Consider the following 18,909-nt stretch of genomic DNA (forward strand, 5'->3'; position numbering starts at 1 on the left):
TCTCTCTCACTCTGTGTGATTTTTATTTTTTGCGGGGGTTTGGGTAATGTTCTTATGTGGGACAATTTGTAACTGAATACGTTTTTATTTTTTTGGATTCGCTGTGTAGGGTTGTACTTTGGGGTAAAATTGGAATATTTGTATGGTTTTTGAAGGAGAATGTAAGGGAAGAGGATGGGTGGGTTGTAGAGGATTGGGACTTTAGGAGAGGAATTTGTGAATCGTCAGAAGAGCGAATTAGAGGTTGACATGTGTGTTGTGAACGTTTTTTTTATTTTGTGTGTTTTTTGGGTAAGTATATTGCTTTTAATGTTGAATGACTAAACTGCCCCTCATTTAGGGTTACTTTATTGCTTGAGTTGCTTTGAAAGGCTTGGGGCCATATAGGTAGTTGAATTGTTATGATAAAATTCAGAGTTATCTTGTAAAATAGCTTCATTGGACCAAGTTTATGCGCATATTTAAGCTCAACTATTAGATGAGCCAAATTTAAATATAATATTTACAAGTTCTTGATTCTGAGCTTGATTTGAGTATACATAATATTATATATTTATGTGTATACATATATAATATACAAATACTAAATTGAAATTGGATACTCTAAGCTTATTAATAAGTGTAGGGATAAAGGGCCCAGATAATAATATTGGACCATGAACCATGCCTGAGGATGTCAAATAGGTCGAGAACAAATAAATACTAACGAAGACAGATAGGTTATTGAGCCAAAGGAAAAGGTCAAGTCTCAGTAAACAAGTAATGTTGTCCGACCACCCATCAAGCCTTAGGCAGTGGGTAACCATGCTTGAGAGGATAAGTTTCAATGAGAGGTGAGTCACCAGAAGAGATGAGAAAGATCTGGGCATAAAGCTGCCACCACCGCATCGAATGCTCTGCATCTAACTCCCTGGTCGCATTAATGTGAAAGTGATATCTGAATAGTAACTTTCAGCCTTACAACTACCCCCAAAAACTTCAGGAATATGCTAATGGGACAAGTATCAAGGAGACTAGCAATCTGACCTACATGTAGAAGGCTGAGATAAAAGAAAGATAGGAAGTATATAAGGGATAAACTCCCTCACAGAGGGGATCAACAGCAAAACCAGAGAAAAATCACTATATACTCAAGAACTACAATTTTGTATAAGTCTATGAGAAATATATGAGAATAGACCTTCCTAGGACTTGACGGGGGAGAACTTTTCTTGTTCACAACTGTTTGTCTTGTCCATTTTTATATTGGCTAGCCTATTGTAATCAACCTAATTGACCTATTGTGATCCTTATCCACTTAACTTATTGAACATTTATTATTCAGCCTACTCTCTAATAAATTCATTGTTTTGAGCCCTTTGGGTTATTGTCCAAACCATTTGGACTGTGGAGCAAATCGTGTCCTTACAATAAGTATATAAGATATCCAAATTATTGGTTATAAATTTTGAGAATATAAACAATACATTTTGTAGTATTGTCAATAGAATATTGGTGAATCTAATTTATATAAGTTATTAACAAAATTAATTCTATCTAGATATAATATCATTTGAACTATATATATTTTATTAATTATTAATATAAATTGTTGAAGAGAATAAATTTAAATTGTAACAACATCGCTCATTATATATAGAAAAATAGTAATTTAATCAAGTGACTCATGTTGAAAATAATCAAAAGTTAAATCAAGTAGTCTAAGAACGAGGATTTTTTTTTTTTTTTTGGGGTTGGGGGAGGGGGAGGAGAGAGAGACAAAGGGGGAAGAGGAAATTTTAGAAAGGGGGGGGGGGGGGGGGGGCAAAAGGGACAAGATAGAAAAGTTTAAATAGGATAAGGGGAATGGTTGAACAGTTTGGTTTTTAAAACCTATTATCAATTTTTAAGTGTCGGTTTAGCATCAGCTTATAAGTTTAGTTTTAATTTTTAGTTTTTAGCTTTTATGTACAGTTTTTTAAAACCTCAAATTTTTCCACATTTTCTCACTTTTTCAAATTTTTTTCAAGTTATAGTTACACTAGCACACTTTCATTCAACCAAAAACTAAATAAGTTTTTTTCCAAATAAACACTAAAACTATCAAAACCCATTATCGATTTTAAAACTATAGACTACTTTGTATAAGCTAGAGTCGAACTCGAATTGGGGACAAAGGTCTAGACATATTCACCAAAGCTACAAAGCACATTAATGTTCAAATGAAGTATTGGTGCAAGGATTTAAATCTACGCTATTTACATTATTACTCTTTAGCATCACGTAAAATCTCTAATTTTATATAAGTGTAATATGAATCCATATCATTTATTCGACGACAAGATAATTTCACAATCAAGACTAGAACCCACACAATTCTATAATTTATCCTTCAACTTAAATTAATTGTGGAGTCTATTTTTGTTTATGAATTTTTTCTCTCTTTTCTTGTTGGGTAAAGAATGTCTTGGAATTTTTTTTTTCAAAACTCATATTATCATATGTCTTCTTCTTGCCAATCATTTTGTGCTTGATCATCCCAAAACTTATTTACATTTTCTTCTTAAAAAAAAAACAAAATTTATAGTAGAATCACGGAATCACATTTTTTGGGGGGCAGGACTTATAGGTAGTGTGTAGAACACATTAAGAAATAGAGTAATAATATTTCTCTATTAGAATGAATTCCTCAATAGCATATTTCAACTAACACTACAAATATCAAAACCTCATTATTTGAATTATGAGAATGGCTATTATTTGGCAAATTTTTATTGTTCTTCCTGCAAATTGAAGGTGATGTCCCAGCATGAGACGCTACGGCTTGCTTTAATATAGTATTAGTATGTATACATTCTAATCCAGTTACGGGGTGGTTGATCAAACTTTGTATCTTTTTGGGTTGGTGTCTTGGTGGAGTAGTGAACGGTTGCTCATATATAGTAACTTTTTACTAAGACAACTTGAAAAACATGTCATTAAACACAATAATTGGAAAACATGTGACACACGATTACTTTCCAGCTCCCTTCAAAGTAAGAGAGCCAATATTTCAAGACCTACATGCCCCTATCTCTCTCTGATCAAATGAAAGCCTTATTTTGTATCATCGCCATTTTCCATTTTAATAGGTGGATTGTGTCTATCAACTGGAAGCTTGAGATTCTCACAATTACATATCTCGATCATGAACCGATCACGGTCAATGAAGAAAAGTTAATCAATTTTTGTCTGGTTTTCTACATCTTCCACTGTCCTCTTTTTGTACTTTATGTTAAGGTCCTTCAATTTTTGCTTCATTTCTTCCATGTTTTCACACTAACATAGTTAAATCACCATGATTAATACATGAACAAGATTCAAAGAAATGGAAGACTAATAGGCGAAAAAATGGAAACATTGGTACAATCAGGGCTAGCCCTTCCACTAGGCCAATTAGGCAATTGCCTAAGGCTCCCAAATGGAAGGGGCCCCCCAAAATTTTAGAAATGAAGGGGTAGTAGGAAAAAAAAATTGGTTTAAGATGAATCTAAAAAAATCTGGCACATCCATTTGATCAAAAAACAAAATTTTTGTTATACCCGGTTAAACACTGGTAGCACAAAAAAAAAATTTGGTCTAAATAAAATCAATTTTCTCAAAAATAACATCATTATCCTCTAGACAAATCAAAATTCAACAAAATAAACTACAAATCCGGTTTAAGAAATTAACCACAAAACAAGCAATAAACAAAACAAATAAAAAGCCTCAAATCCCTAAAATTTTTACCGTTTCTCTTTCTCATTCTTGCTCTGCTTTTTTCTCTCAATTATTGCTCTCTGCCTCTCTCATTCTCTCTCCACCATTACTAACTGCCTGACCTAAGCTTCCTCCGATCTCATCTAAATCATCTGATTACATCTGATAAAAAAACTCTGAGGAGTGAGCAGGGCCAGTCCTTTCACTAGGCCAATTAAGCAATTGCCTAAGGCCCCAAGTGGAGGGGGGCCCAAAATTTTAGAAAAGAATGGGTAGTAGGGAAAAGAAGTTTGGTTTCAGATGAATCTAAAAAAATTTGGGACATCCTTTTGAGCAAAAAACAAAATTTTTGTTATACCTTGTTAAACATTAGTAGCACAAAAAAAAAAGGTTTAAATAAAATCAATTGTCCCAAAAATAACATCATTATCCACTAGACAAACCAAAATTCAACAAGATAAATAACAAATTCGGTCTAAGAAATTAACCACAAAATAATCAATAATCAAAACAAATAAAAAACCTCAAATCCCTAAAATTTTTACCATTTCTCTTTCTCATTATTGCTCTACCTTTTTCTCTCAACTCTTGCTCTCCGCCTCTCTCATTCTTTCTCTCCACTGTTGCTAGCTACCTGGCTCAAGCTTGCTCCAATCACATCTAAATCATCAGATCACATTTGATCAGAAAACTCTGAGAAGTGAGCAGGGCCGGCCCTTCCATTAGGCCAATTAGGCAATTGCCTAAGGCCCAAGAGAGTCAATCTCATACCGAAGGCTGTACCGGTTTGACCAGTAGAACGATATATTTCAGTATCGGTCAATACCAGTGTACCGTTTTGGGTTTATCGTTATTTTTTATATTATAATAAATGTAAAAGTTTACCATAAAACATTACCTCAATTTAGAACAAATTATTCATGGTTTTAGACTTTAGCATCAATTAAAAGAAAAAAAAAACACAATATAAAAAATAGAAAGCTTAATTGTTTATGGCATACTAAGAAAACAAATAATACTAATAAGTTAATGCAAATAAGTTGTCATTTTGCCTTTGCAAAAATTCAAAAATTACAAAACTAAAAAAAAAAACTTTTTTTGTACTGGCCGGTACGCCCGGTACTAGTCGATATTGTCGGAAATCAGCCGATATTTAAACTGGTACAAAATGTTAGTGTTTCGATACTGGTATGCATACTGCTATGGTACATACCAGTCGGTACCGGTACGATATCAACTACGCTGCTAAGGCCCCTAAGTGGAAAGGGGGCCCTAAAATTTTAGAAAATTAGAAGGGGTAGTAGGGAAAAAAATTTTGGTTTCAGATGAATCTTAAAAAATCCGACACATCCTTTTGACCAAAAAACAAAATCTCTGTTATACTCGGTTAAACATTGGTAGCACAAAAAAAAATTTTAGTCTAAATAAAATCAATTGTCCCAAAAATAACATCATTATCCTCTAGACAAACCAAAATTTAAGAAGATAAACTACAAATCCGGTCTAAGAAATTAACCACAAAACAATCAATAATCAAAAGAAATAAAAAATCTCAAATCCCTAAATTTTTTACCGTTTCTCTTTCTCATTCTTGCTCTGCTTTTTTCTCTCAACTCTTGCTCTCTGCCTCTCTTATTCTTTCTCTCCACTGTTACTAGCTGCTTGGCTCAAGCTTCCTTCGATCTCATCTAAATCATCTGATCGCATTTGATCAGAAAACTCTAAGGAGTGAGCAAGACCGGCCCTTCCACTAGGCCAATTAGGTAATTGCCTAAGGCCCTTAAGTGGAAAGGGGACCCCAAAATTTTAGAACAGAATGGGTAGTAGGGAAACAAAATTTGGTTTCAGATGAACCTAAAAAAATCCAAAACATCGTTTTGACCAAAAAACAAAATTTCTGTTATTTCCAGTTAAACATTGGTAGCATAATAAAAAATTTGGTCTAAATAAAATCAATTGTCCCAAAAATAACATCATTATCCTCTAGACAAACAAAAATTCAATAAAATAAATTACAAATCCGGTCTAAGAAATTAACCACAAAACATTAATCAAAACAAATAAAAAACCTCAAATCCCTAAAATTTTTACCGTTTCTCTTTCTCATTCTTGCTTTGCTTTTTTCTCTCAACTCTTGCTCTCCTCCTCTTTCATTCTTTCTCTCCATTGTTGCTGGCTACCTGGCTTAAGCTTCCTCCAATCTCGTCTAAATCATCCGATCGCATCTAATCAATAAACTTTGAGGAGAGAGCAGGGTCGGCCCTTCCACTACGCCAACTAGGCAATTGTCTAAGGCCCCCAAGTGGAAGGGGGGCCCCAAAATTTTAGAAAACAAGGGGTAGTAGGGAAAAAAAATTGGTTTCAGATGAATCTAAATAAATTTGGCACATCCTTTTGACCAAAAACAAAATTTCTGTTATATCCGGTTAAATATTGGTAGCACAAAATTTTTTTTTGGTCTGAATAAAATCAATTGTCCCAAAAATAATATCATTATCCTCTAGACAAATCAAAATTCAACAAGATAAATTACAAATCTGGTCTAAGAAATTAGCCATAAAACAATCAATAATCAAAACAAATAAAAAACCTCAACTCCCTAAAATTTTTACTGTCTCTCTTTCTCATTCTTGCTCTATTTTTTTCTCTCAACTCTTGCTCTTCGCCTCTCTCATTCTTTCTCTCCACTATTGCTGGTTGCGCGGCTTAAGCTTCCTCTGATCTCATCTAAATCATCCGATTGTATCTAATTAAAAAACTCTGAGGAGTGAGTAAGGACGACCCTTCCACTGGGCCAAATTCAAATATAATATTTACAGATTCTTGATTATGAGCTCAATTTGAGTATACATAATATTATATATTGATGTGCATACATATATAATATACAAATATTGAATTGAGATTAGATATTCTAAGTTTATTAATAAGTTTATAAGATATCCAAATTATTGGTTGTAAATTTTGAGAATATAAATAATACATTTTGTAGTATTGTCAATAGAATATTGGTGAATCTAATTTATATAAGTTGTTAACAAAATTAATTCTATCTAGATATAATATCATTTTAACTATATATATTTTATTAATTATTAATATAAATTGGTGAAGATAATAAATTTAAATTGTAATAACACCATTCATTATATATAGGACAATAGGAATTTAATCAAGTGACTCGTGTTGAAATAATCAAAAGTTAAATCAAGTAGTTTAAGAATGAGGATTTTTTTTTGGGGTTGGGGGAGGGGGAGGAGAGAGGGAGACAAAGGGGAAAGATAGAAGAGTTTAAATAGGATAAAGGGAATGGTTGAACGGTTTGGTTTTTAAAACCCATTATCAATTTTTAAACGTCGATTTAGCATCAGCTTATAAGCTTAGTTTTAATTTTTATGTATAGTTTTTTAAACCTCACTTTTTTCTCTCACTTTTTCAAAAAATTTCAAGCTACAGTTATATTTTAGCACACTTTCAGTAAAAAAGTTTCAACAAAAAACTAGATAAGTTGTTTCCAAATAAACACTAAAACCATCAAATCCCATTATTGATTTTAAAACTATAATCTACCTTGTATAAGCTAAAGTCCAATTCAAGTTGGGGACAAATGTCTAGACATATTCACCAAAGCTACAAAGCACATTAATGTTCAAATGAAGAATTAGTGCAAGGATTTAAATCTATGTTATTTTATTATTCTTTGGCATCACATCAAATCTCTAATTTTATATAGGTGTAATTTGAATTTAATTTGAATCTATATCATTTATTCGACGACAAGATAATTTAACAATCAAGACTAGAATCCACACATTTCTAACAATATGAATTTTTTCTCTATTTTTTTGTTGGGTAAAGAATATCTTGGATTTTTTTTTCAAAAACTCATATTATCATGTCTTCTTCTTCCCAATCATTTTGTGCTTGATCATCCCAAAACTTATTTACATTTTCTTCTATAAAAAAAATCTTATAGTAGAATTGCGGGATCACATTTTTTTGGGGGCAAGACTTATAGGTAGTGTGTAGAACACATTAAGAAATTGGGTAATATATCGCTATTTGAATGAATCCCTCAATTGCATATTTCAATTAACACTACAAATATCAAATCCTCATTATTCAAATTATGAGAATGGCTATTATTTGGCAAATTTTTATTGTTCTTCCTGCATATTGAAGGTGATGTCCCAGCATTAGACACTGCGGCTTACTTTAATGTAGTATTAGCAGATCAAATTAACTTTGTATCTTTTTGGGTTGGTGTTGGTGGAGTAGCATAGAGTTGCTCGTATATAGTAACTTTTTACCAAGACAATTTGAAAAACATGTCATTGAACACAATAATTGGAAAATATGTGGCACACAATTACTTTCCAGCCCCCTTCAAAGGAGCCAATATTTCAAAACCTACATGCCTCTTATCTCTTTCTGATAGAATGCATGCCTTATTTTGTATCATCACCATTTTCCAGTTCAACAGGTGGATTGTGTCTATCAACTGGAAGCTTTATTTTGCCTAATGAACCTGCTGGAACAAGCTTGAGATTCTCACAATTACATATCTCAATCATGAACCCATCCGGGTCATTGAAGAAAAGTTTATCAATCTTTGTCCGGTTTTCTACATCCTCCACTGTCCTCTTCTTGTACTTTATGTTAAAGTCCTTCAATTTTTGCTCCATTTCTTCCATGTTTTCACACTAACATAGTTAAATCACCAAGATTAATACATGAACAAGATTCAAAGAAATGGAAGACCAATAGGGCGAAAAAATGGAAACATTGGTACAATAGATAGCCATCGAGAGAAAACATTGGACGTATATGTTCACATTAAAAATGAACCATCTATGGCTTGTTTAAGTCTAGAGTCAAATTATATGTATAACTATTGCATACAACATTCTACTCACATAAGATAAGAGTGATTTCCATCAAATGAAGTCTAATTTAAAGGGGGTGTTAGATATGCTATGACACAAAACCACAAATTCAAGCTAACACAGGGCGTGGAAGTTGAGGTTGATTATTAGGTTTTAGTAATTGCCTATTAAGAAATTAGGGGACAATGGGCAAATATGTACATAAAAGGTTGTTAACTTTTCTTTTATTTCAAATAAAAATTTAAAAATCTTCGTAGGAAATTTATTTTCATAAATTGGAGATGTTGTTTTCATAAATTAGAGCTAGCACAAATCGGTTGGACAAAACTAGCGACTTAGTCATTACATTTATGTACCAATAACTAAGAACCACTTAATGTTGGTTTCAAATAACTCAGGCAATTAATGCAAGCTTAAAAGAACGCCTCATGTTCCATGATCGCTTAAAGAATGCCACTTGGTGATTATTTATCTATCTAAATAGTGGCTCACATCATTTAAATTTGAAAATAACATTAGATTCTAATATACATATATGATTTTGTATGTTGTTTTTTTTTTTTCCTTTTTTTTAATAGACCAGCACAATATACGATGCATTTTGTTATTAGTTTTCTCCAATACCTTCAGAAATTTTCATCGTAAAAAATTGCAATATTAGTGTTCTATTCTCTAAACTAAATATATAGACAAAAAGAGTGGTGCAGTGATTTGATTATACTTTATAAATATATGAAAATTGCATAATATATTGATTGATATAAATAGACATATCTTTCATGCCTACTTAAAAATGCAAAATCATTTTTATAAAATAAAAATACAAGTATCATTCAATTATTTTTATTTTTACATTTTTCATCGTACATTGTTGTTGTTGTTATTATTATTTTGTTTCAAAGCAAAAGTAACTAATTTGAGCAATAATACTATATTTCCAATCAATTATTCTCATATAAATCTTATAAAAATAAGTTGAAACTTTGAACTTACAAATAATTCATACAAACACACATATTTATTTGAAAAAATTTAAATGGTTAAGACTAATTCACTTTAGTAAATTACAAATAAAAATAATTTATTATATTAAATTTATAAAAATAATCATATAGATTATTTTAATATAAATAATTAATGTAGAGTTATAAATGATTAATATATCTACTTACTCCACCGACTAATTGACTAATTTAATGAATAACGCTTTGATATAAATGCAAAATTTGTTGAGATAAAAGTGTAAATAGAAAAAATTTCGAAAAATGCACCATACTCTCCAACATGAGGTCTGACTATATATATATAGTATTTAAGTATTGTTCTTTAAATTCATTTTTTAAGATTCTCATATGTAGTTTATTATTATATATATATATATATATATATATATATTATATGATGAAAGTATATTTTTTAATTAAGTAGTCACATAACAGAATTTTATGAGGGAACTTAAAAAATATAGTATATAAGTTTTATATAGAGGTTGCCTTAACTACCTAGGTTGTCCACGATCAATACAAAAATAGTTACATACAAAAAAAACTAACATTAAAATGGTAAAGTTAAATATGAATTAACCTGAAATGAGATATGGTTGTCATTGGGATCCAAGTGATCAGGGTCATTAGGTAACCTATCCTCATCCTTGGCCTGAAGTAAGTGAACCCCAACTCCATAGTTGAACAACCAAGCACCATCAAAGTCAAAAGCATGTGGACGCTCAATCAAAACGAACCCCAGAAGGCCACAACCTTGGCATAGAAATCTGGACTCTTTCAAATTCCTGCAGAGCCTCGATACATGATTCAAGGCCATTAAAGGAGGCGGGTTGTTGTTGTTCTCTTCCTCACCCTTTCACTACAAAAAACGGGGTCTATGGCCGCGTTTCAAAAACGCGGCTATAGACCCCAAAAACGCGGCTATAGGCTATAGCCGCATTTTCTAGAGCCGCGTTTACAACCGAGGCCTAAGCGACGTAGCAACAGCCCTGCGGGTCTATAGCCGTGTTTTTATAACCGCAGCTAAAGGTCAAGCCTAAAGCCGCGTTTTTTAACCACGGCAATAGGCATTGGGTCTATAGCCGCGTTTTTTAAAAACGCGGCTACAGACCCACTTTAAGCTGCGTTTGTAACCGCGGCTATAGGTTTTATTAAAAAAAAAAAAAAAAATTCTGGGTTTTTTTTTTTCCTCCGAAAATTCAAAATTCAAACAAAAAAAAATTCAAAATTAATCACAAACCCAGAAAATCCAAAACCAAACACAAACCCAAAAAATTCAAAATCAAACACAACATACCCACAATACAAACACACCCAAAAAATTCAAAATCAAACACAAACCCATTTAAAAAATTCAAAATCAAACACAAACCCATTTAAAAAATTCAAAATCAAACACAAAAGAACAACCTCAAGAACACAAACCCATTTAAACATAAGCACTATAGCACAAATTCAAGCACATATCCAAAAAATTCAAAATCAAATAATTCCACCAATGTAAAACCCATACATATAAACACATAAATATTACTCCCAATGCTCATAAAGTTTAAATAAAAATAAGCTCTAGCAAAAGTATAATACCCATAAGAAGATTAGAAATTTTTTACTTTAAATAGTAGAGATAGATGAACCTTAGCTTCTCCAATGAATATTTCCGGTCATCTTTGCCGGAAAAATGAAAAGAACCATTGTGTTGTGTTGAGAGAAAAAGAAAATAATGGATGTGTTGAGAGAAAAAGAAAAGACAAGAAAAGAAGAACACGGGCATAGAGAGAAAAGATGAGATATTTTGAATTGAGTGGTAGGGATTAAATGGGGTAGGTGGGGGGTCAGGTCATTACTTTTTTATTTTTTAAAAAGTAGACCTATAGCCGCGTTTTTAAAAACGCGGCTATAGGTCCTACTTTGTTAGAAATATAATATTTTATTCTTCTACATATCTCAGCGTACTCCTATTTTGTTTTTTGTGTTACCTATAGCCGCGTTTTAAAAAACGCAGCTATAGGTCCTCCATTAAAAAAAAATAATTTAGTCCGCTCAAAGCTCATGCCGAATGTGTATTTGGCCTGTTACCTATAGCCGCGTTTCTAAAAACGCGGCTATAGCCCCAACTTTAAAAAAAAATTTATTGGGCTGTACATGCTATGAAGGCCAAAAGTAAAATTTGGCTGGACCTATGGCCGCGTTTTCAGAAACGCGGCTATAGGCCCTTAAAAAAACGCAGCTACACACATACAAACACGGCTATAGACCTTACCTAGAGCTGCGTTTTTTAAAATGGAGCTATAGGTTATGTCTAAAGCTGCGTTTTATAAAAAACGCGGCTAGAGGTTAGGTCTATTGCCGCGTTTCCTAAAAACGCAGCTATAGGTTTGGTCTATAGCCGCGTTTCAAAGAAACGCGGCTATAGGTCAAGTATAGCTGCGTTTTTTTTTAAACGCGGCTAAAAAACGCGGCTACAGCCCGCGTTTTTTGTAGTGTTTCCTTCTTCTTCTTTCTTTGTTGCAATTTTCTCGTTAGCTTCTTCTTTCTCTTGCATTCCTTGCATTTTTCTTAAGCTTTCTTTCTCTTTTTTCTTCTGGGTGTCTCTGATAAACCTTGATCAGTTTGGTTCGTTTAAAAGCTATGTAATGTATGGTGCAGAGACATGCATGAAGATTGAAGAGAAAGAGGATGAGGGGACACGTGGTGGAAGACATGCATGAAGAGTTTGTTTACGTGTGGGGATCCACAAGGAGACATCTTGCGCTTAGTCTGGCTGACGGTGTCACTATAGCGGTGGCAGCTTTTTCAAGACTTTGTTGAAACTTGGTAGTTCTTTTTTATATTATAACTAGTCGCTAATCCGTGCGATGCACGGGAAAGCTATTGTATATGAATGTAAACTATTCTTTTTCTCTTCCTCTTTAATTGTTGATATGAAACATTAAATTGCATAATGAAAAATAGAAATCAAACTTAAGTTTAAATTAAAACGAAGAATCAAATCTTTAACATCCTCAATTATCCATTAAATGTATGAAACACAAATTTAAAGAACTACTCAATCAATATTTCAAATAGATTGAAAGACAACTTTAAAGTGTTCTTTATATCTTCTTCCTTTGTTGCTTCGTAGAAGTCACTAAATATGCCCTTTTGTTTTCCTTGATTACAGATGTTAGTGTGAGTTGTACATAACTTTAAACATAAACTTTTTGAAACTTTGTAAAATCACCATCTTGTTCACTTGATAATTTGTTGTTACATTCATTTGAAGTTTGAAGTATAACTAATGTAAGCCTGACAATAGAACAGGTTGAGAAATGTATTACAACATATAGAAGTTAAAAATCAATTTGTAATTTTGTTATATTAAATAATACGTACTTTTGTCATTTTCTTCAAAAGATTCAAAAACTTTCTTGACGGTGAAGAATTCCCATCCATACTTGAGATTATAGTCATTCAGTTATATTTGGAAAACAAAATTTTTTCCATTTAATTAATGAATATCAATCAACTCATAATTTTATAGTTAAATTTTGTAAAAGCAAGTCTAGTACCTAAAGCAATGTTAAGGACACAATATTATTGTTCAAGGTTCACTTTTTTCTTACCTTATTATCAGAGTCCCACCCAATTTTTGTTATTTCACTAATGGTTCTTTTGTAGACAACATATCCTTCCTTAATGTAATTTCCTTCCGTGGGTATCTACCAAGCATAAAGACAATATTGACATCTTTACACGCTTCAACAACGTCTGTGGTAGCAACCACACCTATTGAACCATATTCATGACATGAGTGAAGAAACCTGAGGGAAGAGAATAATTCTACCTACCTAGAATTAGCTCTCAAGATAAGGGACATACCTTTCAGAAGAGGAAAGACAGCATCAGTCATTTCCATTCTTATCCCATTCAAGGATTCAGTTGCCTGTTCAATATCAAGCAAGTGCAGAATCACAGCTTATGCTCTGGGATGCACGGACGCGGCACCGGAGGTGCCGCACCCGCGTCCGACGCGGCGGGACTCGCCGACGCGCGAGGGACGCCGTTGCTCGCGCGTCGGTGCGGCGTCCGGCCGCGTCGGCCACGTGGCAGATGGGTTTTCCCGCCGACTCGCGCCGACGCGGCGTGGACTCGGCGCGATTCGCGCTGACTCGGGCGGAATCGCGCCGAATCGGTCCGTATCGGCCGTATCGGGCGAAACCGCCGAAATTTCCGGTTCAGCCCGATACGGCCGATTCAGGCCGAAATTCAAAAAAAAAAAAAAAAGGTGCGAAACGCACCGTATGAACTAAACCTAACCCTACTTCAGCCAAAACAGAACACTACATTCTCACTTCACCAAATTAAAAAAAATCTCATCCGTGCTCTTCATTATTTCATAGCTCTCTGCCTCTCTGCCTCTCTGCTCTCAGCTGTGTGCTCTGCCTCTCAGCTGTGAGCTGTGTGCTCTGCCCTCCATCTTGGTCTTTGCCTTCAAGCTTCAGCCCTCCATCTCTGCCTTTACTCTCTCCGTCTCCCCTGTTCAAGCTTCAACCCTTCGGCCTTCACTTTCAAGTTTCAATCTCTCTCACGCATTCTCAACTCTCTCTCACGCATTCTCAAGTCTCAACTCAGGTATTAATAAAGCTTTCACTTTCAATCTTAGTTTGATTTAGTTTGATTTGTGATTTGTGAATGTGATTTGTGAATCTTAGTTTGTGAATATGTGAACTTGTGAATTTTCTCAAAGTATTCTCAACTCAAATTCTTAGTTTTATTTAGTTAATAGTTATCAAATAATAGTTTGAGTTGAGAATAATAGTTTGTGAATCTGTAAACTTGGTTAATATCATGAACTGTGAATCTATGAATCTGTGACACTGTGAATTTGTGAACTTGGTTTGATTTATTCTAAATTTATTTAGTTAATAGTTATTATTTGTAGGTTAAATTCAATCTATTGAATTTGCAATGGACGAAGTTACTAGCACAGAAACTTCACCTTCGTCTAATCAAGAAGTGCCAAATGATGAATCTTCTTTTTGGCAGTATGTGACTAAAGTAGAAAAACCAGCTGGTGCATCTGTTAAATCAGGGGGAAACACATACTTTAAGTGCAATTATTGTGGTGTAGTTTATATGGGATCTTATTCTAGGGTTAAGGCTCATTTGTTAAAAATTCCTAATAAAGGAATTAAACCGTGCCCTAAGGTGACACCGAGTCATAGGCTGGAAATGCAGCAAATGTATGATAAAGTTGAGAATGATAAGTTAGAGAGGGAATGGAGAAGTCAAATTCCCTTACCCCCACCTCCCCCAGGCCGTGGGCCTATACCTATTTCCCAATTTCGGAGACATGAAAGGAGTGATAGTACAAATCCGATTGATGGTAAGAGGAGGAAGGTGGCTGTAAATAATACTTTGGAGAAAGCATACCAGAATAATGCTAGACATGAGTTGGATAGTACAATTGCTAGGATGTTTTACACCGCTGGGCTTCCGTTTAACTTTGCAAGGAACCCATATTATCGTAATTCCTATGCATATGCTGCTACTCATAGCATTCCGGGTTATGTTCCTCCTGGATACAATGCTTTGAGAACAACACTTTTGCAAAAAGAAAGAGCTCATGTTGAAGGACTTTTGAAACCAATTAAGGACTTTTGGCTTGAACATGGTGTAAGTATAGTTTCTGATGGATGGTCTGATCCACAAAGGAGGCCTCTTATTAATATTATGGCTGTATCAGATGGGGGTCCAGTGTTTATAAAGGCAATTGATGGGTCAGGTGAATTCAAAGACAAACATTATATTGCTGGGGTGTTGAAGGATGCTATAAAAGAGATTGGACATGAAAAAGTTGTCCAAGTCATCACTGATAATGCTAGTGTGATGAAGGCTGCTGGATCTCTTATTGAAAGTGAGTATCCTAAAATATTTTGGACACCCTGCGTTGTCCACACTCTCAATCTAGTTTTGAAGAATATTTGTGCAGCAAAAAACACTGAAAAAAATGAAGTTACATATGAGGAATGTAGTTGGATTACACGTATTGGTGATGATGCATCCTTCATACGTGTTTTTATCATGAACCATTCAATGAGGTTGGCAATGTTTAATGAATTTTGTCCATTAAAACTGCTCCAAGTTGCTGATACTAAATTTGCTTCAGTTGTTGTAATGCTAAAAAGGTTGAAGTTGATAAAAAGATGCCTTCAAGCCATGGCTATTAGTGACCAATGGGCTTCTTATAGGGAGGATGATGTTGGAAAAGCTCAAAAAGTGAAAGATCTGATTCTAAGTGATCTTTGGTGGGATAATATTGATTATATCCTTGAATTCACAGCACCTATTTATGATATGCTACGAATGGCCGACACAGATAAGCCTTGTCTTCATCTTATGTATGAAATGTGGAATTCAATGATAGAGAAGGTGAAAGCAGCAATATATCGGCACGAAGGCTTGGAAGATGATCAGCATTGCTCATTTTGGAGTGTGGTGTATGATATACTCATTGATCGATGGACTAAAAACTGTACACCACTACATTGCTTAGCTCATTCCTTAAATCCTAAGTAAGTACATTTATTTTTTATTTTCTTTAGTTCCCCTTTCTAGTAAAACACACCTTTTATTTATATTTGTTTTTTAATCTTTAACTCTAGGTATTACTCCATTGAATGGCTTTCGGAAAATCCAAAACGCGTTGCTCCACATCGAGATTATGAAATTTCTATGGAAAGGTGCAAGTGTTTAGATCGATACTTTGAAGATGGGAATGAATTAAGTGTGGTGAAGTTTGAGTTTGCAGCATTTTCAGGAGGGAGGTTTCCTTCACCAGCTGCCTTGACAGATAGGTGGATCTTACAACCTTTGGATTGGTGGCAATACCATGGTACCGCATTTCCAACTCTTCAAACCCTTGCCCTTAAGCTTCTTGGACAACCTTGTTCATTCTCATGTGCTGAGAGGAATTGGAGCACATACAAATTCATTCATTCCTTAAAAAGAAACAAAATGGCTCCTGCACGTGCTGATGATTTGGTATATGTGCATTCTAATCTTCGACTCTTGTCAAGGCGCAATGCGGAGTACATACATACCGCAACAAAGATGTGGGACATTGGAGGAGACTCTTGGAATGAGAGCGACATACATGGAGGAGCTGGAATTCTTGAGAGTGCAACCCTTACTCTTGATGAGCCAGAGTTGGAGGCCATAGTTATTGGGAATGTTAGCACTAGTGCTACTACTAGTGAAAGTGAAGTTCGAAGTGAAGTTCGAAGTGAATCTATTGATCTTGATGATGAAGATGTTGGGATTTGATTGTCTTGTTGATTGTCTTTTATTTAGTTTTAGTTTCAAACTTATGAGTTGTATTCTAATTTCTGAACATCTTGGAATGTTTTAGTTTCAATCTTGTGGGTTGTATTTAATTTATGAACATCATGTTTTAGTTATTATCTACTGTTGTTCTTAAATTTGGTATATGTTTATATAATGTGAAAAAGTATGCTTAGTAATATATTAAAAATATAAATAAATATATTTTTAATAATTTTTTAATCGCCGAGTCCCGCCGCACCCGCACCCGCACCCACCTTTTTCAAAAATTGCCGAGTCCCGCACCCGCACCCGCACCCGTGCTTCATAGCTTATGCTACTATTATAATCTTTCTAATTTCTATGGTTAAACTTTCTTCATGTCGCCGTCCTTTTATTTAAGCAATTGTCGAACCATGCAAACTCTTTTTTAATTTTTTAATTTTGTTTTGTGTAATTTAGTTTCTTCTTTAATTTGAATCATGAGTGTGCTATTTGCTAAACAATAGTTATAATGATGGATATAATAGGAAAAAGCTTCTAAAGGTTACCATGAACTCCGACGGTCCACCTCAACTTGTAACCGATAGGCCACCCATATCAGGTCCCTTCTATGCATCTCTGGGGTTGAACCAAAACCATCGGCAAGTAGCCCCACACTCTTAAGGTGGTTAAGTGTTGATTCCTACAAGGACATGAGTCTGGAAATTAAGTTAAACGTTTCAGTTGGTACAATATTGAGTTTTGATGACATACATATCAAACTAAGATTCAATAGTCAGAACCTGCAAACGATTCATTAAGGCTACTATGGAAACCTTTCCATCAGGGTCTACCTCGTATGATCTAATCATGCTCAGAATTGGGACCATAGGCACCTGAAACACCATCAACTTTCTTTACAACTCTTCTAGACCAATAATCAATATGGTAAATCATTGTTACAGTAGTGCAGCCATAAACAAAAAACATTTGTACAATACTATCAACTATTACCAAAACTATCTAAATGTTGTTTTCTACTATATAAACCTATCTCATCATCAATGCAAATAAAAGTAAAAGCTTTGATTCCTTTGAAGTTATTAAGGGTAACAAACTCTAATCTTAATGCACAAACCCACCATGAAATAAATCATTAAAAAAAATCAAACCTACTTCTCAAAGGGAATCATATCAAAATCTCACCATCAATATCAATCCCAATATCAAACATATGACATTGAGAAAATAAGACCAACAAAACATCTCACCCTGATTAAATCAACAACACAACATCACATTCCCTACTTATCTTCCTCCTTACCACTCTCCATGTATTATGACTTCTAGAACAACAACAAAAAATCACATAGGAATTTTATCAAACAACTTGTGTACATGTAAGAGAAACAACACTTAATGAAAGTGGACATCAATGAGAATGATCTTTTACTCTGCAATTCTTTAACTTTAGCTATCTTCTACCTTTTACATGGATTTAGATGTATATTATTGCCTACACAACAAAGCAAAAAACCCAACCCTGATCTGAATATGCTTAATTACAAATTTGCTAATAAATTAAACTTACCTTGGGACTGTGACAATGGTTCAAGCTTTCACTTTGGCTCCTCCTCAGCTTCGAGAGAGACAGCCTCAGCCCCAGCACCGGCCCCTTCTTCGCACCAACGGACTGTGGCAAAGGTTCACAACAATCATCGCCCATTCCGCTCCTCTTTGGCTTATGTTGGATCGGATTTCGGCGTTACGTCCAAATCCTGACCATTCTCGGAATATATTGAGCCAGTCCAATCAATATATTTGAAAACGTTGTAGCAGGAATGCCATAGCCCACAGAGGTTAGAGATTTAGAATGAGAGAGTTAGTGCTTCTGCATTAGGTCTCTTTCTGCATTAGCGTTAGGACTTTTTTTTTTTAATAAATGGAAGAGATTGCGTGCGTGAGGTTAAGGATTTGGGGGAAGGTTAGAGATTTAAAGAGAAGTGAAGTTC

General features: G+C 34.2%; 3 protein-coding genes across 4 annotated transcripts; 1 reads left to right on the plus strand and 2 right to left on the minus strand.

Annotated features, from left to right (window-relative positions):
- Nucleotides 1-8,067: 8,067 nt before the first annotated feature.
- LOC142618063 (glyoxylase I 4) lies at nt 8,068-10,462 on the minus strand. Its single transcript, XM_075791032.1, has 2 exons — nt 10,191-10,462; nt 8,068-8,423 (listed from the first exon to the last, which is right to left on the minus strand). Exons 1-2 carry the CDS (start codon nt 10,425-10,427, stop codon nt 8,169-8,171), a joined length of 492 nt encoding a protein of 163 aa, XP_075647147.1. The 5' UTR covers nt 10,428-10,462; the 3' UTR covers nt 8,068-8,168.
- Nucleotides 10,463-12,124: 1,662 nt separating this feature from the next.
- On the minus strand, nt 12,125-18,909 carry LOC142617860 (palmitoyl-acyl carrier protein thioesterase, chloroplastic-like). 2 transcript variants are annotated; one of them, XR_012841072.1, is made up of 3 exons: nt 18,489-18,909; nt 17,467-17,600; nt 12,125-12,194 (listed from the first exon to the last, which is right to left on the minus strand). XR_012841072.1 is itself a non-coding variant. In XM_075790843.1 (3 exons), the coding sequence occupies exons 1-3, from the start codon at nt 18,621-18,623 to the stop codon at nt 13,351-13,353; spliced, it is 297 nt and encodes a 98-aa protein (XP_075646958.1). In that variant the 5' UTR covers nt 18,624-18,909; the 3' UTR covers nt 13,216-13,350. The 2 variants fall into 2 exon arrangements, 1 of the variants encoding a protein (XP_075646958.1); XM_075790843.1 differs by lacking the exon at nt 12,125-12,194 and adding an exon at nt 13,216-13,378.
- Nucleotides 14,561-17,067, plus strand: LOC142615346 (uncharacterized). The gene is made up of 3 exons (XM_075788097.1): nt 14,561-15,509; nt 15,762-16,167; nt 16,258-17,067. Exons 1-3 carry the CDS (start codon nt 14,561-14,563, stop codon nt 16,916-16,918), a joined length of 2,016 nt encoding a protein of 671 aa, XP_075644212.1. The 3' UTR covers nt 16,919-17,067.

The sequence above is a fragment of the Castanea sativa genome, chromosome 11 (assembly GCF_040712315.1).
Source record: "Castanea sativa cultivar Marrone di Chiusa Pesio chromosome 11, ASM4071231v1".
NCBI classification, from domain to species: domain Eukaryota; kingdom Viridiplantae; phylum Streptophyta; class Magnoliopsida; order Fagales; family Fagaceae; genus Castanea; species Castanea sativa.